Here is a 25,778-nt window from a genome sequence, read left to right on the forward strand (position 1 = left end):
TGAAGATGAATGTCCTCATTGCCTTGACTGAGACTTTTTTCACCTGACAGCAGGTGATTGCTGAAAATGTTTAGTACAGGGTGGTTTGAATGAAAAGTTCAATGAGGCTCACTATCTTCTCCTTGAAAAGATTCTTGCAGGAAAGAGTCAGCCTATGTCTCTCAAAGACACTAACATAAAAACTTCACTGGAACTGATGCTGCCTGCCAAAGACAGTACTTTCTTACAGATGCTGTTTTCTGCTGGATAAATTATTGTTAGGTTACATGGGTGTGCTCAGCATAGATGCAACAAATGGAAATGCCCTACAACTGACTTTTTACAAGCTTAATTTTGTATGTCTAGAGCTCTGTGTGTGTGGCTTTGCAAGGCACCATTGCTAGACACAACATGCTTTGGTGTGGTATTGACTGTCAGTTTTATCATCTTGGTTTGGGACAAGTGCATTTAGCAAAAGAAGTAAAAAGTGTAAGTAAGGTCTTTCAGACTGAGACTAAACAGAGGTTCTCTTGTACATGAAATTAAAGACCTTTCAAAAGAGTTAATTGTTTTAGTTAATCTTACTCATATACACAGTAACTAAAAGAGTTGTGACCCTACTAAGCTTAGAGCTTTCAAGGGGTAAAAGTGGCATAATTAGTCTCACTGTAGCTCTGCAATGCAGCAACTCTTTGGTGATCACATAATTACAGATGACATATATGTCTAAGTATATGTACATATATACATATAGATATATACAGATACTGATATCTGATGGATTCTTACCCTCTAAATGCTTACCTTTAAAAAAGAAAAGGTGTTAATTTTCAAAATTAATTTTTTACTCTAAAGTATGCATTAATATGTCACATGCCAATTTACAGATGGTGGCCTTGTTTCACAGTGCTGAATGATTTCATTTTCTAAAGTGGCTGCTAATCCTGTGTTCTCTGATTTTTTTAGTGTCTCTTTCTAGATATTTCAGAGATACTGCTTTTTATTTGAAGACTTAGATGCTAACTAACTAATGTAGCATAAGGTTAGACTAACATGAAATGCAAACCTCGAAGCAACCAAAATTTCATGCTACTCATGGAACCGTGGGGCACAATGTATCAAAAAACCATTAAATAAGTTTCTGTAAAGTCACAGAAAATATCAACTGGTTTTATTGAACTGCATTCTTCTCCTTGGAGTATGTTTTGTGTTCATGACACAGATCATGTATATACCTATATATTCATATATATTTGACTGTGAATGTTTCTTCTGGTTCAGAATACAAACCTCGATTTGTCCACACTCGCCAAACCCGGTCCTTGTCTGTGGAATTTGAAGGTGAGATATATGACATAAATCTGGAAGAGGAAGAGCTGCAGGTGTTGAAGACCAGAAGTATCACCAAGCGTCACAATGAGGAGGAAGGAGAGGAAACTGCTCGCGCTGCTCGTGACACAATGGTCGCTGACGGCGCTGATGCTTTGGGTCAGCCCAGCTCTGTCAGAGTGACACACAAGTATGATTGCTTTCTCTGTGGGGTATTTCTGTTTCTTAAAACCAAATCTTCATTTTCTAGCTCTACTCTTTCTCCCTCTGTACAATATTTAGGAACTTGAAACTGACATCATAGATTTTAGATACACCTGAGTTGCATCTTTTAGGAAGTGGAATCATTTATATTTAGTATGTGTATTTTAAATGGAGACCTCTGGTTTAGATTTTATTTCTAGGGAGAAGCAGACATCTCTGGAGGGAAATTCATCCCTTGTATCAAAATATGCATCTTGTGATGGATTAATCACCCTATTAAGCTGATGCTTCTGCTGTTTATTATAAAGTTTAGACTACAGCTTAGCAGAGAGGCCTAAATCTGAGATGACTGAAGTCCCACTCTACACGGGGACAGATTAGATCAGCTACATCATGTTTCTTAGTGCTTAGTTATTTGCAGACATTAGCACTAGCTAAGATACATTAGACCTGTTTATTCAAGATACACTAACTCTGAATGAAAAGGCAAACATCTCAAAATAATTTTTAATTTTAAAATGTTACTATGATTTCTTCCAAAATTCAGGAATATGTGGGCAAAACAAAACCAACTTTGTTGAATCTCTTTTATTATATGTAAAATGTAAATTGAGTTTATGTGTTTTCTTCTTTTTTTTTAGGAGAATACAAAGGTTAGTTTTGAATAGTAGAAATTATCCTTTCTTACGCTGATAATTTCCAGCCATGGAATTATTAAAGCTTTAAATCATTTTCCATAAAAAATACAATTTCTCCATAAAGTGTTTTGACCTTTACAGAATGGCATTACTTTCAGAATTCTTTGAGTGAAGAAAAAAACAGAATAGGATAACATTGGAAGAGATAACCATCTACATCTTTTTTCTGTTATTCTTCTCAAAAATTAGAAGAATGGTTATGATGAAGGAGAACCCAAAGAAAAGTTCTGTCTATAAAATTATATTTCTCTAATTAAGGAATTTCTGTTTGTCAGCATGGTGACTTTGAAAGCCCAGCCTGCACTCTGCTGGATTTTCTGTCTCAGTCCACTGCCTTGGTCTTTCTTGTGCTTTTTTTTTCCGCTTGGTAGAACTGTTTTTTCAAACACAGTTATGAATATTTTTGTCATTGCACTGGTTTTTTACTCAAGTGCTCTGTAGACTTTTAATGACGTGTTTGAACTCTTTCTTCGAACTTTGGTTCTTCTTGGTCTTTATTGATTATATTGATCTTCAGCCCTCTATGTTCTCTTCTTGAGTGTTTTGCATGCTGGGAAGATGAGCCACATTCATGTGGCAAGGAGAACGTATTTGTCAGCAGCTGGTGGTTAAATAAACAACGGCACATTTGATTAACAAGGAACTTTAATTTCTGAGCAGATTTTTACTTCAGTCTCAATTTAATTTCTGATTAAATAAGAATGTATTGCATTTTTTGCTTAGCAGGCCCATACCATCTGTTGTGGATGACAAGTTTTCCAGAGAAAACAGATAAAAGCAATTGTTGCTATTAAGTCAACAGAGGAAGACCTTGTAGAGTTTTTATCTGTTTACTAACCATATTTTTAAAAATTGATTTAGGAATGTTGGAAGAAAGAGAAAAAATGGGTGGGTAACTGGGAAACAAGTGACCTTCATTTTCCTATTTCTTAAACTCACATCTACAGATGTTTCATTCTTCCAAATGACACTATTCACTGTGAGAGGGAGCTGTACCAGTCTGCCAGAGCCTGGAAGGATCACAAGGCTTACATTGATAAGGAGGTAAGAGGTATTTTAAAATCTCAGTGAAGTCTTTACACTGATAGCTTTGCAAAGAATAATTCTGACTCAGAAATATCCTCTTTGCAGATCGAAGCTCTCCAAGACAAAATTAAGAATTTGAGGGAAGTTAGAGGACACCTAAAAAGAAGAAAACCAGATGAATGTGATTGTAGTAAACAGAGGTAAGAGAGGTGGCACTAAATACTGAATACTACTTTGATTTCTAAGGCTTATACATTTTCCAGGGATTTTGAGATTGAAAATAGAAAACCAAAGCTTTATTGATATTTATAACCTTTGTAGGCCTCTTTTTTAGTTAGGCATGAGTAGAAGCTACTGTGAACCACAAGAAGATAAACTTTAGCTTTTTAAGATTACATATGTTTGTATTCTACTAACATGTTTGAATCCAGCTGTAGTTCTGCTATAACCTAGCATAGGATAACACAGCTAGAACTTCCTTGAATTATGTGAAAATTTTAAGTCTGTATAGTTCCTTAAGAAAATGTCAACCATAGTATATTTCTGTTTTGGTTTTGTGTGGAAAATAGTTTAATTAATTAATAATTCCTAAATTTTTTCCCTGTAGCTATTACAACAAAGAGAAAGGGGTAAAGGCCCAAGACAAACTCAAGAGCCATCTTCATCCCTTCAAGTAAGGCTATTATTAACCTCTCACTCTCACAGCTGTCTTTTTGGTGACTGGATATATGTAGTTTTGGGCATTTGGGGAGTTTTTTTGGTTTGGGTTTTGTTGTGTTTTTTGTGGAGAGAGGTGAAGGGAAGAAAAGGTCACATGTAGCAAGCTATCACAAGAAACATTCAGTAGTTTTGGGCCAACTTGTGAAAGTTTATGGATAATATTTCTTCAACCTATTGATAGAGAAAGGATGAAAATAGTGCTATCAGAAACTGATCAATATTTTTTTAAGAAGATACAGTAAAACCTAAATGCAGCAGTGCATCCTTTCTCATGCATGCTGAAGGGAGCACCTTATCTTAGCAGCTGGGGAAGCTGAGATAGAAGGTCCTGTCCTTATCCTTTCACCTTTATAAAATCCAGAAAGATGTAGAAACTGCTAGTGCAAACAGAGACTGTTCTTAGTCAGCCATGCCCAACTTCCTCTCTGAACAGAGAAGCAGCACAGGAGGTGGATGGCAAACTGCAGCTGTTCAAGGAGAACCGGAGAAGGAAGAAGGAGCGCAAGGGGAAAAGGCGCCAGAAGAAGGGAGATGAGTGTAGCCTTCCCGGGCTGACATGTTTCACCCATGACAACAACCACTGGCAGACAGCACCGTTCTGGAACTGTGAGTCTTGTGTCAAAATGTAGATGTGATCTAGGTTATCCTCTGCTGAATCACTGGTTTTCCACTTCATGCAATCAGAGCATTATTCTGGCCTCTAATGTTGTCAAAAACTTCAGCACATAAAAGACCTACTTTAACATTTTTATTTCAAAGTAAATAATAAACAACGTATCATCACCAAAATCCAGATAGTATCCCTTATGAATTCTTCCCATTATTCCACTTTTTATATGCTAAAATATTTTCAAAATCACAACTGCGTAGCACTTGTGTATATAAACAAAATATTAGAGGTAAAGGATATTTTAAGTCTCTTTAAACTTCAGAGTAATCTATATACTATCCCATTGAGAAAAACTTTCCACAGGATTCAGCATTAAAAACCAGTATTTTCCTCACTTGGGATGATGGAGAAAGAAAAGTGACTGAAAACTTTATTTGCAGAAATTTCAAGATCAGGTGGTGATTAAGTTACAACATATTTGACCCCAAGCTGAAAACTTGCTAAGAACAACTTCTCATTTGGAGAAAGAAATTGTCTCCTAGTGATAATCTGTTCTGATTGTACTAGGACTTCTGCAATGTACTTTACATTTAAAAATATTCCTAAAGTAGTCATATGCATGACTTTTGTTTTAAAGACAACAATTACATTAGTTAATTTCTTTTTAACTGCGGAGTAACAAAAAGTTATGAAAAGAGTTCTCATATTGCTGTGCATTCTGGCAATGCTTCAGCAACACTCATGGAGTAAAAAAAAATGTCCTTTTGACATATTTCACAATCTAAAGAAGAGTTAGTGTATTGTATTACCATTACTATTTTTATTAAGTCTGTTCACAGGTAGTCACAGTCCCAAATCTAAATAAAACTAAATAAAAACCTAAGGCAATACTAGTATTATATTACTGTGATTAACTAGTAGAATAAGCAAGCATATTATTTTTGACTGAAAACTAATAACTTGTTTGTATAATTACAGTGGGCTCTTTCTGTGCTTGCACAAGCTCCAACAACAACACTTACTGGTGTTTGAGAACAGTTAATGACACCCACAATTTTCTGTTTTGTGAGTTTGCAACCGGCTTCTTGGAATATTTTGATATGAACACCGATCCCTATCAGGTAAACCCCTTTCCCTTTTACAAAATGTCATTCACCAGACTCCTCCAGGGTTTCCTTAATTTTTGTTAACAAGCATAATTTCCTTCTGTTCCTCTCTTTCTCAGCTGACCAATACAGTTCACACAGTGGAAAGAGGCATTTTGAATCAATTGCATGTCCAGCTGATGGAACTGAGAAGTTGTCAAGGTTACAAGCAGTGCAATCCAAGGCCAAAGGGACTTGAAACAGGTACAAGATAAATAGTAGTGTTTATTTCCATTTTATTAACATTGTTTTAATCTACTTAAGTTCTAATTGTATCCATGAAGTGTCACTCTCCTAAGTATTGCTCTGAACAATTTGGAATTATCCATATACACCAATCGTGCACATCTGCATGACCAAGAGGCTTCTTTGCAAGTCTGCACAGGTTATTCTTGACAGACAGATATTGATGGCAAAACCCATCACTTGACAGAAATGCTGCAGGAAGGGTATCATTATTGGAGCTGGTCAATAACAGCCGCATGCAGATCCTCACAACCATAACTCTTTTCTCTCTTGCAGGGTTTATTTCATTAGTTTTTGCCTCCCAGTATCAGGTGAGGCATTAAATCCTGTGTTTATTTCAAATGCTGTTTGCCTATGTCAACAACTTCAGGTTCCTTACCACAACCGAGACTTAACGTTGCAAACTTCTAATCACCAGTAGCCTCCTTCATTTTTGAAGAACGCAACATTTCTTTACAAGATTCTCTAAGTAAAACAAAGCTGTTTTTACTTCAAGTCTCTGGAATTCATTGCACTTAACTTTGGTTGGTTGAACATTGTGATTTATTATTTTTTCACAGGAATGCTCCATTCTACATAATTTGTGGTATTGCCTCTTTGTATCTCTTTCTACATCTACCAATGTTTCTCTTTTTTCTAATTGTTTTGGGGTTTTATTATTTTTGAAAACCTGGGGGTTTTCAGTTCTTTTATGTAAAACTTCCAGGAAATCTTTGTTGGACTGCAGCTCTGTCTTTATTTAACACAGTACATTTCTTTTTAGGAATTAGATGCTGTGCATGGAAAACTACATTTTGAATGGTTTTACAAGTTCTAAACACTAACAAAAGTTACTCTTGTATTTTCCTATATCAGGAAATAAAGATGGAGGAAGCTATGATCCACACAGGTATCCACACTTTTTTATTCTCCTCAGCAGCTTCTTTCCAAATAATTGCATGACTCCAGTCCATTTCAACTAATGTCTGTATCCTGCCATGTTGCACACAGCGTAGCTTTCAATGCATGCATTTTCTAACTACCCTACACTGAACTTGGCCATTGTTTTTTAGATCTACCATTCTGCATTTAACGTAGCTCATTGTCATAGCAAGACTTCATACAGCTCATATTTCATGCCTGTACTCCTTAGATGTCTGCCCAAGGAAAATTGCACAGGAAGAATCACCTCTTTTGGGTTGCTCTTGTGTTATCGTGCTGATTTTGGATGGGTTGGAGGTGTTTTTCTGGTTTTATTCAGTAGGTCTTCACAGCTGCTTTTTAAATGTAAACTAAGTATGCTTAAAAGGCTTTCTGAAGTACAAAGAACCTAGTCAAATCTATGGAAGCAGAGCAAAATCTTCTCACTGGCTTTTGGAAATGTTGGCAGATACCACTGTAAGCAAAAGCAGTGCTCAATATGAGCAGCCTGTGCTCTGAAGCCAGCAGCAGAGTGTTCAATTTAAGTGTGGCAGAAAGATGAAGCTCCTTTGGGCTGGGACCAGATCAGAGAAGCATGAAATAAAATTTCCCTAAAAGGTTGTATTGTTTGAACTGAGGAAAAGCACTAGGTGAGGTTTTTTAAGCCTAACACTTGAGCCTGAGGAATGCATGACAGACATCTCTTTGAAAGTGTATTTTTCTCTTTAAAAGTATACTTATTGTACCTACATGTTTATCATTCAGAGCCCTGTGTCTCCTGGTGGAGAAACCAGACAAACATAAAGCAAAAAGCTGAAGAGACTGAAAAAACTGCAGGTCTTAAGAGTGCTGCACTTGCTATTCATTGAGCAGTACTTGTTCTCAGGGTGAAAACCAGATTAACATCTTTGGAGTGCCATATTTAGACTGGACTCCTTTTCACAGTTTATCAGTTTTATTCATTTTCACCTCTATACACTTTGGAGGAGTAGCTCCTGATACACATTGCTTACTTGAAAAGTAAACAAGGGAGTCCAAGGGGTGTACAAGTCTACATAAAACCCTTTTCACAGAATCTTCTGAAAAGAACTTTTTCATTAGTTTCCAGGAGTCAGAGAACAATTAAGCTAATGTATCTCAATGTATAGATCTCCAATTTAAGCAGCTAAATTTTCTTTTGCAACCAATTTTGTATTTCCTAGTTTTGGGATCTAGGAAAATGATAAGCTTTTGTTTGGCTTGTATCCCACTGTTTGCATTGCTCATTACAGCCTGGTGGGAGCTGGTTGCTACAATGATAGAAAGCAATCCCTGTAATTATGCTTTTAAGTCTTTCATTAGAAGGAGTCCTTGTAAGTAAGCATTCCTCATTTTAACTACAGATCTAACAGAAGGGGCATTTTTGAATTGCAGGATCATATGAAATAGTAGAGCACACAGGATTAATCTTTAAATTATATCTTCCTACACTGTTCAGCAACAAAAACTTTTTAACTTCTGATACCAAGGAACATACAATAAACATTTTGCTACTGTGACAAACAGCAGTATAATATACCATAAGCAATATTGTTCTGTGTTGTGACATTGCAGACACCCAGTTTCTCAATTTACACATTCAGCATTTTGGTTCAAGCCCCATTTTGGTGGAGTGTTTTTCTTTTCTTAAACAAAACAAAAACCAACCAACCAAAACAAAACAAAAATTAACCAATCCCATTTATCAGGAGTCATTACAATGATCCACTAGAGGATCCTTTTGTTGCTGCCTGGAGAGAACAGATGGAATAACATTGAAAGTCATCTAAACTGCTCCTTAGGCTTCCTTCAGATCATGTAGCTTCTCACTCACACCTGTTCCCAGTTCAAAATGCTCTGAGTTAGTGAAGCACTGCCTGTCCTGCAGTAAGGCACTGGGCCAACAGGCCCATGTGGAAATAGCCATAATAATAGCCAAAATGTCCCCTTTGCACAAAGGGACAGAGAGCTTCAGCAGAGAAGAACTGGTGCCACCTCTGCCCTGTGATGGATGGAGTGTGGCTCTGCAGACAAGGATCTGCATCAACAGGATGTGTGAACTACACACTCCTCTCTCCTCTCCTACTTGTCTGAAGTTTTTCAAAGCCAAGGATATGATTTTACCCATCTGTCTTTAATCTCAAAGGAGACATATTCAAATCTCTTATTAGTTTTGAGGTAAAACAGGCACAGATGACATTATAGAGGATGCCAGGGTAGGATAAATGGAGAGTAAAGCTTAACTAAAGCTTGTTCTACAGATGAACAAACAAAGAAACAACAAAACAACAAAAAAGTGAGCAAGTTTTGGTTTGAACAGCTAGCAACATTTTTTTTCTCTTTTGGATCTATGTCATAGCTGAGAAATTCCAAAGTGTTGGTCAAGGAAACTACTGCCATGCTGTTTCTCAAATGCAACTCGTCCGCACTTTCCCATTTCATACTTACATGTAACAAAATTTCTTACAGGGGAAAAACCTCTTCTCTCCTCTTCCCTCTGTTTGCTTTCATTTCAGTGGGAGACTTTTCATGCTTACTGCAAGTTGTGGAATTAAACTGTGAAGTAATATGCTCAGTCAACCAAAATAGCTCTAGGACCTTAAGACTTTGCTTCCCTGTTTGTTTAACATATATGAATATAAGTTATCTCTGTCTTCAAATAAGCTCTTTTCCTCTGTGTGACACAAAGATCATGGAACAATTCCCAGTGCCTTCCCAGCTGTGAAACTTCTCTGAGACTGCAGAAACAGTGCCACATTTAGAGAGCAAAAAATAGATCCAGAGTGAAGGACCATGTAGCTCGGACTCAGACTTTCAGCTATTTTGTAGGAACGCTGCAAATTCTTTGCTGATCTTACTCCTGTGCAGCACAGCCCCATTGCCCTGCTGCTGAGCCTCCTCAGAAACCCTGTTCCTCTTCACTGGTCCCCAGATTCCCCACTGCCCAACCTGCCACCCCGCTCAAGCCTCTGTTCCCACTGGGAATGGGCAGCAGAGGCTCTCCTGGGCCCAAATGCTCCTTTATGGCTCCAGCTTTGTCCCCAGTCCCCTGGTCTGTCCCCAAACCTGTTCCCAGTCAAACAGCATCACTCCTGTTCCAGTTCCTGCCATAACATAACAACCCACATGACTGTCCCTGCAACAGTTTGTTTTCCTATACAGGCTCTGACTTGGCAAAGGAAAAAAAACCAAAACTCTACCAATAAAAATAATAATAGAAAAATTTAAATATCGTTCCATCTGCAGTGTGGTTAATGTCTTCAAGGGTTTAGTGACTAAATTCCTTGCAAAAGCAGCCCCCTGCCATGATGTTTTCTAGGGCCCTTTATGCCTCTAAGCACCAGAAGAGTAAATCTTCTTTCTTGAAATCTCTGTGGTATTTAATTATCTTTTGTTCCAGGAAACAAATTGTCCATAATGTGACTTACAAGGATGGCTCTCATGTGGCCATGCCATGATTTCATTTCATTTCTCTTCTCTGCTTCAGGAAAGAAAGAAGATGCTCTGTCATAGCTGCTCTACAAAATCAAAAAAGCTTTTGTTTCTTCCTGAATCAGGAAGACTGTAAAATGTTTGCAAAAGAATTAAAAAATCTATAATTTGATATTTAAAAAATAAAATACTTAAATTTTATGTTGCAAAACATTTCCAATTAAAAGCAAAGGCTCAGATGTTTTCAAATAAGGAAAGTGGTCTCCTTTTGGAGTGTAAGGTCCTACATTGTAAGAAAATATCAAGATTTTTTTCTGACCATAATGGTATTTTTCTGACTTTCCATATGATGGACTAAATATTGGAGAAATTCTTTTACTGTGAAATCCCAAGCTAGTAAGAAGCAAAGAATGTAATCTATGATAGACAAAAGTTGCATCTTCTGTTCTACTTAAATAAAGAGAAAAGAGAATGGGCAGCTTAAAATGCAAACAGATTGATGGAGATGCCAAGACCCATCTTTGGGGATGCAGGGCTCAATTTGGATGAGGATTTGAGCTCAGTTCATATGGTTGGAATGTAGCCACTTGAATTTCTAAAGCAATTGCTACTAGCCTACCTGCCTGTACAATTTGCATGAAGAGAATAAATCATTATCAGCGAGTTAATTACTAAAGATTGCCTGCAATATCATGTGTAAGGGCAAAATAGTCACTTTCCCTGGCAAATGTTTGCATTGCTTGATATGTCTTTCCTTGTAGACCACCATGTTGATAAAATCTTTCCAGTGAATTCAGTCTGCCCAGTAAATTAAATAAATTGGTGCTGTTCAGTGTTACTTTTCAGTATAAAATGGGCTTCACACCACAGGTGATAGAATCTAAGTCACTGTAGTTATTGTAGTGAATTTTTAAAATATTTTGGAAATGGGTTTCTTTTGTGTCTTTGCATTTCCTTCTGTGATCAATAAAAAATGCAGCTCTGTTGTTACTTATAGACCCATATCTATACCCTTTATTCAGACTTATTATTTGAAAAGGCTGATAGATATTTTCTTTGAAAGCTTTTTTAAAAAAACCCGAAACTTTAAGAAGATTCTCTGTTTATGTTTTAACACTATTTTACAAAGTGGTGCAGTCCTATAAATTAATTCACACCAATTTTTTACAGCTTTCATTTCCCCTAATTGCTCCATGTAAACTAAAATGAATGTTTATGAAATAGATTAAAACCCCCTTTAGCTATAATTTACTAAATAAAATCTGTCTGGTTAGTTTGTAGACCATATTTTTAAGCTATCCAGAAACAAAATTCATGTGGGCATTGAAGTTCAGGTCACCAATGGCTTTCAGAGTTAGTCCCCTCTTTTATACATTGTTTGGGTATTGCATGCTTTGCTGGAGTGCTCCAGAAAGGCAAATGGACTATTTGAAACATTTTTCCTGCCTTGAAATATCAGAGGAAGGACTTATGTCTGAATGTCATCACAAAGCCCCATTAGACCAGATTTTGTTCTTTTTTTTACTCAGCCCAGGGATGTAGCAGGCGACAGGGAGTTCTTGCTGTGTTTATCAGGGGCTGTGAACATACCCAGGGCCAGAACATTTCTCTGCTGACAGAAGAGGTGGGGTGTCTTACACTTTGAGCTACCTGCTTTATGAACAGGGTGCTTTCAAGCCAATTGAAGTAGAAACACACATGGAAGCTTTGCTTGCACCTTTAATAGTGTTCACCAGTAGCTTTATTCTTTCTTTCAACAGAGGACAGTTATGGGATGGATGGGAAGGCTAAGCTGCCCATTTTCACTGGCGACATTGACTGGCAAGGACTGGAAGACTTGTACAGTGTGAATGAAAGTGTATATGAATACAGACACAACTTTAGACTTAGTCTGGCTGACTGGACTAATTACTTGAAGGATGTAGATAGAATGTTTGCACTGCTGAACAGTTACTACCAGCAAAAGAAACCAGGCAAGGATAACCCTGGTCGAAGCAACGGGGAGGAATCATCCACGCCGCTCACCTTGGTGGAAATGCCTTCTGCTGAGGAGTCCAGCGGCCTGACTGCAGAAGAGCTGCAGCTTATTGTGCCAACAGACTTTGCAGCCCTTGCTTTGAGCACAGTGAATTTAAGTCAGGAGAGGAAACTTGAATTAAACAATGATATTCCTGAGAAAAGTAGTTTGAATGATGCACACTGGAGAAATAGTCATCCAGCTGAAAAATGGATGGAGGATAAAGAATTGGACCGTTTTGATATGGATTTCAGTGGGAACGGTTTGATAGAGTTGGAGTCCCGGCATAGCTTCATGCTACAGCCCATCAGCATTCCTCAAAAAGACACTCATCAGGATGGTGGCACTGTGGAAGATATATTTGAAGACCAAATGTATCTTCCCATGAGGTCTGATGAACCCTTTGTCCGTCAGACCGTAAATATATCCATTAGGGATTCACCTGTCAGTACCCAGGAAGAAGGAACTTTCTTAAAAAAAGCCAAACAGAGTCTTGCAGGAGAAAGTTCACAAATCCTAAATGCAGAAGGCAGTGCCTCAGCTCCACTCTCCTTGGATTAGATCAAGTTGTAAACCATTAAATAAGTTCTCCTTTTTCTTATTAGCAAACTAATAAAGGTAATCAAGACAATTGACATTCCATGTTTATTGTAGATACATTTTGCAGCTAAATTGAGCCCAGTTCAGTATTTGTCTCTGTGCATTTTTTTTTTTTATTCACATGCACATGCTTTCACTTCTCCACACTGGGAAGCAAGATTTTCAGTTTTCCATTAAAGGAAACAGTGTTAATTTTCAAATGCAGTAGCACATTCTCTGAAAGCTAAAAATTATTTCTTCGTAAAGAATGTCCAAGTCATTTTCTCTATTTACAAATGATCCCACCATGACTGTTTCAGTTCACCCAGTATGCCTGCATAATGTCTTTTTTATCAATTATTTTAACCACTGGCAATTCTTAATGCCATGCTTTCAAGTAAAATGCACTTTTAAAATCTGTATGCCATACCATTTATGCATCTAATACCTTACAGATTCTTACCTTGCTCGTTGTCTTATGAAATTGTGAAACCAATAAACAGACTGACCTGAAAGAGGTAAACACCATGGATTGTGGAAACAGACTCTTCAAATACTATCTTAGCAAAAATATTGCATGTTTTTGTTGCTTTATTAAATTTACTCTCAGAAAGGTATGGCTAATGATTGTGAACTGTAGAAGGATTTGTTTAAATTGGATTGTTTCCCTATATGTTGATATTGTCAGTATTAAACTGCCATTAATTTTTCTGACTTTTTTTTTTTTTTGCCGATACTGGTAGAAAGGTTTACATCAGTACATAAATGTTTTTGTTGCCCCACCTGATTTTTATTATTCTGAGCAATATCTTGAAAGCATTATTATCATTTTGAGTCTTAAATTCTTTTTCTGTTTTGAACAGGCATTAAAGGGAATGATAAAATCATGTTAGGTTTCCATTATTTTAGACACAAAAGGCACATGAGAGTAAAAAATTGTAGTTTAGTAATAATTTTTGTTGTTGTATTCTAAATTTTTTCTTGAACTTTACCAAGCATTAAATCATATTAAGTATAACACAAAAATGACTTTGAAAAATCTGTATTAGTCAAAATTTAATATTTTCCCTTGCTTTTTTATAAATTTCTAAATAAATATCACCACATCAACAAAAGAGAATTACCTCAAATAGATGTAATTCCACAGTGTCCAACTCACGGGTGCATTTCCTACCTGTTACATGTTATTTAGTAGTGAATATTTTTTGGCTATTGCAAGCACTGCAGGTTAAACTTACATTCATTACATTGTATTTTAAGTTGAAACTTTTTTAAAAAGGAGATTCTTTTAGTAGGATTTTAATAATTTTAAGAAGCAGTCTTTTTGATGGACTCTGTAAATATGTTAAAATTACTAGTTCTTTATCTGATGTATGTGTCACGGGCTGATTGATAGAAACACATATTTATGGTCATGAATGATGCTATTTGTACATAGGTTTTAAGTTACTAGGATACAAACTGTGTTTTTAAATCTTGTATAATATTTCTGTGATACTTTTATAGTACAATTCTGGCTTCGGGAAAGTCTAGAAGCAATATTTCTTGAAATAAAAAGTGTTTTACTTTACCTGCTTCAGAGAAGTCCACATGATCCAGTTTTCCCCCTGAATAAGGTTTATTTCAAAAATATGTCAACAGTCTCAGTTTTAAGCATTCATCCACATTAAAAGCAACAGGTAACAAAGTAACACACAACATTCTTTTAGGGACAAATTATTCCTGGAGATGTGAGTAATGTATATATGTTCTTGTTTAAGATATGTTGTGATTTTAATTTTTTTTAATTCCAAATTCATCCGGTCCTTTCTTCCTTGAGCTCCATGCACTGAGCTGCACAACCAGCAGCTCCCAGAAGTAATGAAATGTTTCATAGAGCCAAGTCTTGCTTTGCTGCTTTCTCTCCTCCCTGCACAGCTCTCCCTGTGACAGCACAGCACTGCAGATCAGACATGCAGTGCTTACCAAGAGTGAACCAAGTCAGGACTTGCGTCTCCTTGTGCAAGAGTCAGCACAAAAAGGAACTTAGCTTTCAAGTTAAACTCTCTCTTTCATGAACTCTGTTTCTTCATTGGCCTGTCAGTAAGAGTACTTTCACAGAATCACAGAATCACAGAAATTCTAGGTTGGAAGAGACCTTTAAGATCATCGAGTCCAACCCATGTTCTAACACCTCAACTAGATCATGGCACCAAGTGCCACATCCTAAACTCAGCCTCTGAGTCTGTGCTTCATTTACATAGTCCTGGGACTCTGATGCTCCTGCAGACATGAAGTTACAGGTGATGTTTGCGGGGATCAGGAAAGTGGATGAATCCAAGTGTTCAAAAAGCAGTCGCTGCAATGTCAGATAGAGCCCTGGGAGAAGTCTGCCCTGAAAGCACAGCAGCAAGCACAGGGTGTATCTCAAAGCAGGGTGCAGAGCAGGTTGAGTTTGGGAGGACTTGAAGGACAAAGGCAAATTGAAGCGAGGTCCCACACAACCACCTCTTGTACCTTTGTGCAGGGAATTATCCACCACCAACAGTGTGCCCTACATTCTTTGAAAGTTCAGTTCTTTGAAAGAACCATGCAAGGTGCTTTGTCTCTTAATGCTGGGGCAGAGATAGAGAAGGGAATGGTGCAACAGAGTGAACCACGGATTCACCCCACTTGCCCTTCCTCCTTACCTGAATGCTTAAAGTACTCATTGAGGAAATGGCAGAAAGGACATCTCTTTAGTTTGAAAGTTGTCTCCCTTCTTTCTTCTAGGACAGTACTCAGTCATCTGAATTATCAGCTAAACAGTGCCCTACCTTCTAAACCAGGTGGGAGCCCTTTTTACAGGTCTCTTACAGGAGTATGGAGGAAAGAAAGTATGAAGGACAATCATTCTGTAGGCAAGAGATGCAGACAGCAACTAGCCCTGATCCTTGCTGTCTTGGAAACTATAAGCTAAACCAAAGAGGCCAAAATCTGTCATATCTCTAGGTACACAGCCTAGGCAGTGTGTTCCGGTTCCAATTTGTTTTGTGTTTCTTTCTGCACAGTACTTCTTTTCCCATAGCTGAGGCAGTCAAGCCCATGAGCAGTGCAGGATGTGTCTGTCAGGAAGCTTTTACAGGCGGTTGCAGGCTCAGGAATGAAGCAAGTGCCTAAATCTGGCACTGCTCCTCACATGGAGAAAGGCTAAGAAGATGACCTTCCTAGCTTTTTGTGATCTGCAGAGCAGTAGAGATGTGTCTCTGTATTCAGAAAGGCAGTACATAATGCACGACTTTCTGAAGGGCTCCTGGAGATGGACAGAAGAACTTTAAAACTGGCACATCTTTGGGAAGTAGCAATGTTATGCAAAAAGTTCCCTCTGGAATTTAAGATAAGGCAGCCAGTATTGCCCTCACATCTTTGGACAGGGTGAGGCACTTTCTGAGACCCCCTAGTAACTGACAGCTCTGCAGAAGAGCAAAGATGTGTAGTGCTTCAGTTCCAGAACTAGATATAGAATCACAGAGTGGCTTGGGTCAGAAGCAGCCTTAAAAATCATCTGGTTCCCATCCCCACCATGGGCAGGGACTGACTTAGAGCTGTTATCGGTAGGTGAATCCTGGTGTTGCTGAGGTAAATGCACTGTAGCAGTTTTGCAAAAAACAAACAAACAAACATTTGGATCAGAGCATTATTCTGGAGTTCAGCCACCTGTAGGCTTTTGTGACAGTTGAGAGAAGGTATTTTAGAGTGCAGGTCTGAGCACTGACCACCTCCACTCTCTGGGCCAAAATCCCTTGAGATGCCTGCAGCTGTCTACACTGAAGTCACACAGGCACAGTCAGAAGGGATCTGTGTAAAACAGCCAGAGCTGAGAACCCAAGTGCCACAACAGCCTTGTCCAAGGAAGCTCTGACCAGGACTAGAGCCTTGAGCAGCCGTGGCTGCCTGGCTACATGTGATGTTGTAAAAACTTCTTCCTTTAGTTTCAGCAAAACCCAATCCTGTTTGCGTGCTCTGACATCATTTTTCAGTGAGAACCGATGTGCAGTAAATAGGGTACAAGCCAGGGAGCAATTCCAGAAAAGATGTGTCACACCTGAGGGGATGCAGTGCCAGCACTGTGTCCCTGTGCCGGGTGTGTCGCAGCCGCGGGGGCAGCAGGTGTCAGTGCAGAGCCGCGCCACAAGCGCCTCCATCTCCCGCAGCCTGCGTCTCTCCCGTGCTATCAGCACTGCCGGGGCTGCACCTGCTCCGTCCTACACCGGCAACAGCACCTGGGATGAGCTACAAATATAATCTCATCACTTTCCTTGGTGTACAGCTTGGACACTGGTAATGCGCAGGAGAATCTCAAAGATGATTTTTTTGTGTGGTTTTATGTACTGGAAATGAAAACATGCAAGTCTTACTTTAAAATCAGAGAGGATCTGGACCCAATCAACACACATGATATGCTATTTTTTATTTCCAAGTATCAAGTATTCAAGAGTTTGTTTTGTAAACACATGTTTACAACAGATGCTGACAGTAGGTTTCATTAAATCATGGGTTATATAACTTTAAAATTACTCTAAGCTCTGATGAGAAATAAATATAAATTAAAAAAAACAAACATACAGGAGCCTAAAGTATGCAAAAATACCCAGCATAAACCAATTCTCTTTTTACCACAGCACAGCACCCACACACTCATACCATCAGACATACTCTACAAATTTCCTTAATACTCTACACATTTGCTTAATAATGAGTTTTTTAAAAACGAAACAGTTACAGGCAGTGTGCCCACTCCATGCTCCTACAATACTCCCCAGACTGTTGCTGTTCTGCACAAATCTTTTGGTAGAGGTATGCACTGCAGCCAGGGGCCAAGCTCCCGTGTGCTCGGCTGGTGAAAAGAGCAGCTCTTCCTTCAGAAAAGCCTCCACTCAATGTGGATCTCACTGACACAAAATTTTCTTCCTTTATTTTACTAAAACTCAGCTTTGGATCATTTTGTACATATTTGTTTGTTTTGTTTGGAAATTTCCCTCCAGGTTTTCAAATATGGAGTTTGCTACAGAGGCAAATTTTCTGGCCTGTCAGTCAGAAGTGTGATTAGTGCTATTAGTGCTTTCAGTGCTATTTGGAATACAGACACCTGCCCTGCATGAGCAGCTCAGGCACAGTAAGACAAAAAAGTTATGGTTTTAGAATTCAAAATGGAAATTTTGTCTTCAAGATTTTAAAACCAAACCCCCATTTTGTAAATCATAGCTCACTTTCAAGTCAACCAGATTTGGCCTTTTTCCATTCCTACAGATAGAATTTGCTTTTATTCTACCCCTCTCTTTCTGGTATTCCATGAAAGAACATTCATTTTTCAGATTTCAATCCTCATTTTAATTCAAACACTTACTAATATTGCTCGGGTAAGTGGTTCCAGAATTTAGCCCAGTGTTTCTTATCATTACTACAGAATTTATTTTTAGCCCCTGCTCAAGCAAAGCAACTAAATAAAGTAACGTTACAGCAGGCTGAATACATTCTACATGAGACTTCTGTGCTCTGTGTAGCTTTTACTTTACCTAATAGTGCTGGGCCAAATCCTACACAGACTCCTGAAATTGCTTACCCACAGAAGAGCTAGGCAGGAATTGGCCCACCAGGAATTACAAACACTGTCTTTGTTGGAGCAGTCCAGACTTTAGGAACAAAACACACACAGCTGCATCACTGACGTGCCTTGAGTATGTCATTTAAGTCATAGTGAATACATCATAAAATACTTCAGTACCTATTAGCACCACAGTGTTGTTTAGTCTTTTGTCCAGAGATTATTAAGCTGTCTCACCCTTTCTCAAGGTGAACAACATTTTGGATGCTTTTTGTAGCCCTTCATGAATTCCACAGCTTTTCACCTATTCTATATAATGAACAAAACACTGTTACAGGATAACATTGTGACAACTGGTTTGAGATTGGAAAAATAAAATACAATACACACAATGGATTATGCAATAATTAGAAAAGTAGAACAGAACCTGGATAAATAAGCATCTATTCTGTAACACTTGAAGTCAAGAAAACTTTGGAGATAGTTTGAAACTGCAGAGCTACATCTGTGTTTAACAGGCTGTATTAACAAAGATAGCTGAGCTGAAGGACTGGAGGAGTGACTCCTAAAATTATTAACTGCAGTTATTGACTGCAGTTAATTGCAATGAATATGGCCATGGGATATGGGTAGTGTTAACCTTCCTCCTTAATTTCTGCAATAAATTATGAGGAAAATATAGGAAAAATGTCCTTCCTGAGGATCAGGTAGGCTTCCAAACCTTTGGCCACACAGTAACATGTATTAGTGATATGCAGTGTAACGGAGACAAACCCTATGAACCCAGCCATATCCTGTCCTCACACTGAAGGCCCCACATCTCTACTCTGTGACAATGTTTACATGCAATTTTTTGAATTGTTATTTGTCAAACAACATCTTAAAAGAAAAAAAAAAGAAAGCTCTAATTCCCTACAAAATAATAAATCTACCACCATGATGGTGACTGCCCATTTTGTAAGTACTCTGAAGGGATGAAAACGCCCCAAAACCAAGCCCAGTATGTGAAGAACCTGAAATGTGCTGATTACAGGTGTAATCTATAAGTAGCAAACACTCTGTCCAAAGCAATGACAATGCAGGTCACAGTCCTGGTAAATCTCTGTTACCAGCTGCTTTAAGCCCCTGGAAAGCAACCACAGCTGGATGGCTTCAGCTGGGGGAGCCCAGATTCTGAAGCATGCAGCATGGCATCTCCTAAGCCATTGCAAAAGACACATTACTGAGAAAACAGAAAAAGATAAACTTGTTTAGGAAGTTTTTCTCTTTGATCTCCAAAAATAGCAGTAATAACCAGTGAATAGAGTATAAAAGCTAAACAAGCTTGATATTCCCTAGTTGACACACACTTGCTAAAGCACCAGCTTGTTAACTTCCAACACAAGGTATGGCCTAGATCTTCAGCCTCAACACTGGAGTGGTGAGGCCAAGAACCTGGCTCCAAAACAGCAGTAAGACACTTTGGACCTATTTATCATCAGTTTTATGTCAATAGAACACCATGAAGGGCTGTGGTATCACATGCACAGGAAAGTGTAGTAAGGCAGCAATTATTCAGGCATTTTGGGGGGAAAGCCTGCAAGAACAGTGCAGAAGGTGCTGATCCCTGTCCCAGAAATGCTCTCTGAAGCTCCTCTGACCAGACAGCACTCTGCTCTGTTTGTGTGGAATACTGACAATTTGTCATCTGAACCTCTAGCTCCAAATTCTGTGAAAGGGCACAATTTGAGTCATTACCTGAGCAATTTCATTGGCTCTAAGGTCAGAAGGATGCCTTTATTTAATCTATCTCCCCACGTAACACACAGGTTTTCAGACAGAAATTCATAAAATAAGTGAATGGCAGGAAGAGTGAGAATGAATCTTAGACCATTCCCACAAAATATTTTGAATTTGAATTCTATTTGAAAATGGCAGCCTAGCTCCATTGCTGGATATGTAAGTAGCCGCACCTGAATGCCACAGGAGAGTGCTCAAGCGCTACTTTGTGCTATTCTGGCTACAGTTATCACTGAATCCATGGGGGAAATGCTCAGCATAGAAATACTCTTTGGAAAAATGAATTTCTTTTTGAATGCAGACAGGATTCAGTCTCATACTTACATATGTACATTATTTTCAAGCGCATTACTTAAATATATAAATTTACCCACATATTAAATGTTCTGCTAGATCAGAGCCATAATGAATTTGTAGCTAATACTACAAATTAATAAGCAATACTAAAAAAACCCATATATTAATTTAGGACCTTTCAAATGTACATTTCTAGTATTTAGTAGGAGACTTGTGCCTCCACTTACGTAACAGTAAGTTCTGAAGAACTGCATGTTACTACCTGCACTTTTAAAGATATACAGGCTGGCCAAAGAACTGAAAGTTTCTGAATAAATACAAATTGCACCATAATATTGAAAGGTTCTTGCAGCTGCTCACACTGTACTGAAAGGCTATAAAATGCCATTGGTTCCAAATTATACTGTATTTTATCCAGTATGCTGAAGGAGAAGAAGGGGGACCAAAACCAGGAGGTTTTTGACTAAAACTGGAACATGGACAGTCCCACTCTCCAGATTACTCCAGCCCTGCAAAGATCTACAAATTATCTCCTGAGTGTGCTGCATTCATAAGCACATAAGGCCATGGCTGCATCCATTCTCAAGTTTTCTCCTTTTTGAGGAAACAAGAGTGAATGGGAAGCTAAGCAGGGACAATTAACCTGCTCACTCAAGTCCATATATTTGGGTACTCCTCCTCTCATGTTCTTCACCCCAAATCAGGACAAAGTGGTGGAAGAGGGATTTGGTCTGTCCCTGTGAGGGCATGGTGGCACTTTGGCCATCACCAGATGTTGCTCCACATTATCAATGGCTGGTAAGCTGCAGGCAGGTGAGCTGGGCTTGCCTGTGGGTGAGCAGGACACCTGCTTCACCTTTCCTTGGATTCACTGCCAGCAAACCTTTTGTGTTCAGGGACAGAGAGGGAAGGTGGCAGAAATTACAACCTAATGGAATTTTATGTTCTGTGGGGAGAGGATCTCGGAGTAGGAAGCCAGCATGGCCCCTTCACCAGATGACTGGCAAAGTTCTTTTTTAGCTCCTGTGAAGTTGGTTTAGCACCATGTGTCAAACACAACACTGCTAAGGGTGCTCTCAGTGTCTGGAGATGCTGCTTCCTCCAGCAGTGCCAGCTCAGAACACAGTGCTGGTCAGCAGGTCTCAGTCCATATACACCAGTCAATGGCAATGCTGGAATTAACATTTCTAGGAAGGGAATGTGTTTCCCCTGCATACCCTTATTGGCTTGGTTTAGACTGTTACAGATTACTCAATCAAAAACTGGCCAGAGTCTGGGTTTTCTTTCTTTCAGAGGACGCTGACTTAATTGATTTTATAGAAATTTATTTGCATTGCCAAAATTATCTTTATCCAAAACCAGGAAAAAATTGTTTGAAATGTAAGGAATTACATTTTGTTTTGCATGTAATACTTAAAGAAAAATTAAAATTTATTTTCCAATTAAAAATTAAAATTGAAAGTATGTAAAGAAGGCTTTTTCAGTATTTCCAAAGTTAACATCTTTCTTTCTACATTCCACTTTTTCAACCATTTAGGAAATATGAATGTTCTTGGAAGCTGAAGGGTCAGGATATCCTAAAAAATAGATGGTTTCCATTGCAACAAGCTCTGAAATCCCTTGAAAGCTCAGAAACAGCAGCAGCTGCAGAAGCGTCACTTTTATCACTCTCATTCTTTGGCATCAGTGCCATTACTTCCTGACAATCCTAATCTGCTCTTCCTTGGTTTTTGTATGGAACTGAAGCACACAGGCATGAAATACAAGATATCAGGACAGATGATTAATCTTCAGTCTTTTACAATTCCCTAAATGCTCTGTTCCTGAGGTATTTGAAAAGATTGTCACTCTTCACTTCTCCCCTGTGATGATTAAAATGGGGAAGTGATAAAAATAGATGGGGGCTGGGCTGCAATTACACTTTGTCATGCTACTTTGCCAATTTTCACCCTGGTATAAAATTCTTGGTGCAACAAGCATTTGAGACTGAAGCAAAAGGAAACATTTTTATCATCTATTCTGATCTCATATAGTAAATACATATACATATATATACCAAACACCTTGGAGCCAAGGAAACTTATTTCTCAGGACAAGAAGTGTAGAAGCCAATTATCTCAGGAAGTGGGTACTAACTGAGGACATGTTGTATCCAGTGGCTGCATAAAAGGAAAAGACATTCTCAGGCTTAACCCAAAAAAGGCTGTTAATATGGACAGAATAGTAGGAAGAAGTCAAAACAATATTCCTCTATATTTGGGGTTGAAGAATTGGAGTTTTCAGACAGGAAGAGTAAGAATTGTTACAAACTACATAAATGGACTGACACATTCTGAAATAAGCAGCCCATGGGTAGTCTCATGTGCTGGTCAAGAAGATCCAGATGATGACAAAAGGCAGCTGGCAAAGGCAGAGAGGGAAATCTATTCTTCCCAGGACAACTCAATGGATGCTAAGGAGAGTACTGCCTCTATTTTCAAGGACTTGGTTCTATATAATGTTTGATCAATATACATGTTCTAAATTGAAAGATTAAATCAGGAATAACTGTTCAAAAATATGCAGAAGCTTTGCTCTTTCCTATTTATTTTCACACAAGTTCTCTATTCAGCAAAATGCAAACCAGACTATCACTGAGTCCTCTTAAAAGACTGCTTTTTCATTTCCTATACTTCCAAGACTTCCCCTGCAGGGCACAACACAGCCTTGACTTCCCAGTGTCCAACTGACATAATTTTCTGCCCTTTGAGACATCATTAGTACCTCACGAGCAAAGCCTCCAGAGCAAGAAATGAAATGCCAAGCACATTTGATCAGAAAGTTTCAGCATCTCCCAGGGAGAGAACACACCACAGTAATTTGGAATAAACAAAGGCCACATCACATCCTGTGAGTCCACACTTGCTGATAATTTCTGTTCTTAGCTCTTCACCCGGAGGGCCAAAGGAGAGACAAACTCACCCTCTGCCTTCACAGGGGCTTTCAGCGAAGCTGAGAAAAGGAAAGGCAGACATGTGTGGGACACACCACACAACCAGGAGCTGTCCCACCATCCCGCCCAGCACCGGGCAGCTGCAGAGGCAGAAGTGTGGCAGGAACCAGAGGGTGTGAGCCAGCCTCCCTTCCCAGCTGCCCGGGGTGCCAGGGTGCTCAGTGCCTCGCAGTGCCAGGAGCGGCACCACGGTGGGCAGGCTGCTGGCAGCCCCTGGGGCTCCTCTGCTCCCTCCTGCAGCCCCAGCTCTGCTCCACTGACCCACCAGGCCCCAGACACCAGAGGAGGCCACCAGCTCTCCCTGGGGACTTTCCCACTGAAGCTGAACTAGACTGGCATGCAGTTCTGAAGGACAGCCAAACTTCCTATCAAGCTACACCCAGCTGTTTTCTTCTCCAGGATTTGGTGCTAGTAACAGCCACCCAAATAACATTGCAGAAATATGCACATATCTGCTCTGGTATGTGTGTACGATTCCATGTTGATGTTACTATAATGTACGTTTACATGTTAATGTTACTATAAACCAATACTGAAGTTTTGTACTTCAAGCATTACAGTACCCTATATACTTTGTGAAGAATGACTACATCCCATCAGGTGAAAATTAATGCACATTTTGACAGGATAAAGATGTTACAACTTAACATATGCAAACATTACCTGATGCATAACTCTTGTATGGCTTGACATGTTATTAACAGTACTTTAAATGTTATGTTATTTTTTAATTTAATGATTACACCTGAAAATAGCCCCTTTCAAATTCAGTTGCAGTAATGTCTTTAAAAGCAAGCTTTAAACTTAATTTGCTGCACATACAATTATCCAAATAAGTTGCATAGTTTAAATAAGTTCAGTTGTGCTTTGTAGCAGAACTCACAGTAATTACTCATCTCTTAAAAATACAATTTGCAGATACAAAGTTGACAATACATTTAAGCATTTTTGTGAGTCTAGACACCAACAATGTGAGTTTTTGTCACTCTTCCACTGACTTCTGCTGTTCATAACACCTCAACTTTACAATGATATTAGATCAGAGCATGGACATTGCATGGACACATCTGAAATAATTACAAACACAATTTTTAAAACTCCATTGTCGGGAGGAGAGAAATAAGAACTCGGGTTGGTTTGAGGTATCCAGCCCTCAGGAACATATTATGGTTGTTTGCATCAAGCTTTGTTGGTTTTATCACATGTACATTTAGATTAAAAATAGAAGGCACAGGTGTTTTAACAAGGCGCCGTAACTAAGTCAACCAACAAACTAAATATTACATTACCAAGCCAGGGGTCTATATCTCAACAGTGACTTCTTCCAATGCATTTTCACTTGAGGAATTTATTGCTTCTGAAAAAGGGCCGGGGTAGGTCTGTACTAAGCAGTTCACTCCTTGTGCCACACTCATGTCTCCTTGGGAACTGAAGGTAGGGCAGGATCTAGTCCGTGCATAGTTTTGTGGGGGTCCAGCTTGTCCAACCATCTCACTCACAGTGTTCACCGGCGAAGCCCTCCAACTCTGCCTCAGCAGTTGTTCTTCTTTACACTTTAGGGAATACCAGGCCAGGAAAATAAAAAAGAATCCCACAAACTTGAGAGCAGCTGCCAACCCAAAGTAGACAAAACGAAACGAGGTGACATCGTATTCCCAACAAGATCCTTGTACGCCGCAATCCTGCTGCCAAAGCATGCATGTGGTGTCAATAACAGCCCCAAAATAAATTGGAGTGGGAATGTAAGCTGAAACAAAAATAGCAAGAGAAATAATGTGTGTTAGCATATTGTGGAAAACTCCTAAAGAAATTATATGCCCCAGCCAAAGACTGTAGGTTGAACATTTTTGAGACTTCTACACTGCTCTTCTCACAAGAAATGTAAAACATGGAAAACCGGCCAGCCAATCTCCCCACCAATACTATTTACCCCACATATGAAACCTATCACAAATGGGAGAGAATTGAAAGAAGCTAAAAATGCAGCCAGTCCAATGAATGCTCCTGCATTCTCCAGAAATACACCTTTAAATTGAGATTGAAACATCCTCCCTCAAACAAAACTTCAAGATGCAGCTTCATGGGCTTCTCCTGTTCTCTTAGAATAGACCCTGCTTACTCTTGTCATGTATTTTATAGTAGCTGAACACCTGAGTGTGTTCTTTATGGGCAGGATTTTAGATATTCAAGAGCTTGAAAGAGAATGCTTTGAAAAACAAAGACTTTTAACATCTATCCATTTTT

The 25,778-nt window shown here is 38.9% G+C and overlaps 2 protein-coding genes across 2 annotated transcripts in view; one reads left to right on the forward strand and one right to left on the reverse strand.

Moving 5' to 3' along the window:
• Nucleotides 1-14,343, forward strand: part of SULF1 (sulfatase 1) — a 122,869-nt gene extending 108,526 nt beyond the window's left edge. The window contains exons 15-22 of the mRNA XM_058800904.1: nt 1,261-1,498; nt 3,158-3,254; nt 3,342-3,436; nt 3,844-3,909; nt 4,390-4,562; nt 5,545-5,687; nt 5,792-5,915; nt 12,068-14,343. Coding sequence (XP_058656887.1) covers nt 1,261-1,498; nt 3,158-3,254; nt 3,342-3,436; nt 3,844-3,909; nt 4,390-4,562; nt 5,545-5,687; nt 5,792-5,915; nt 12,068-12,885 — 1,754 coding nt within the window. The 3' untranslated portion in view covers nt 12,886-14,343. The remainder of the gene's footprint in view (nt 1-1,260; nt 1,499-3,157; nt 3,255-3,341; nt 3,437-3,843; nt 3,910-4,389; nt 4,563-5,544; nt 5,688-5,791; nt 5,916-12,067) is intronic.
• Nucleotides 14,344-17,315: 2,972 nt separating this feature from the next.
• The window catches only part of SLCO5A1 (solute carrier organic anion transporter family member 5A1), a 72,470-nt gene continuing 64,007 nt past the window's right edge, over nt 17,316-25,778 (reverse strand). Inside the window, exon 9 of the mRNA XM_058805157.1 lies at nt 17,316-25,281. Coding sequence (XP_058661140.1) covers nt 24,836-25,281 — 446 coding nt within the window. The 3' untranslated portion in view covers nt 17,316-24,835. The remainder of the gene's footprint in view (nt 25,282-25,778) is intronic.

Source organism: Ammospiza caudacuta, chromosome 1 (assembly GCF_027887145.1).
Source record: "Ammospiza caudacuta isolate bAmmCau1 chromosome 1, bAmmCau1.pri, whole genome shotgun sequence".
Lineage (NCBI taxonomy): Eukaryota > Metazoa > Chordata > Aves > Passeriformes > Passerellidae > Ammospiza > Ammospiza caudacuta.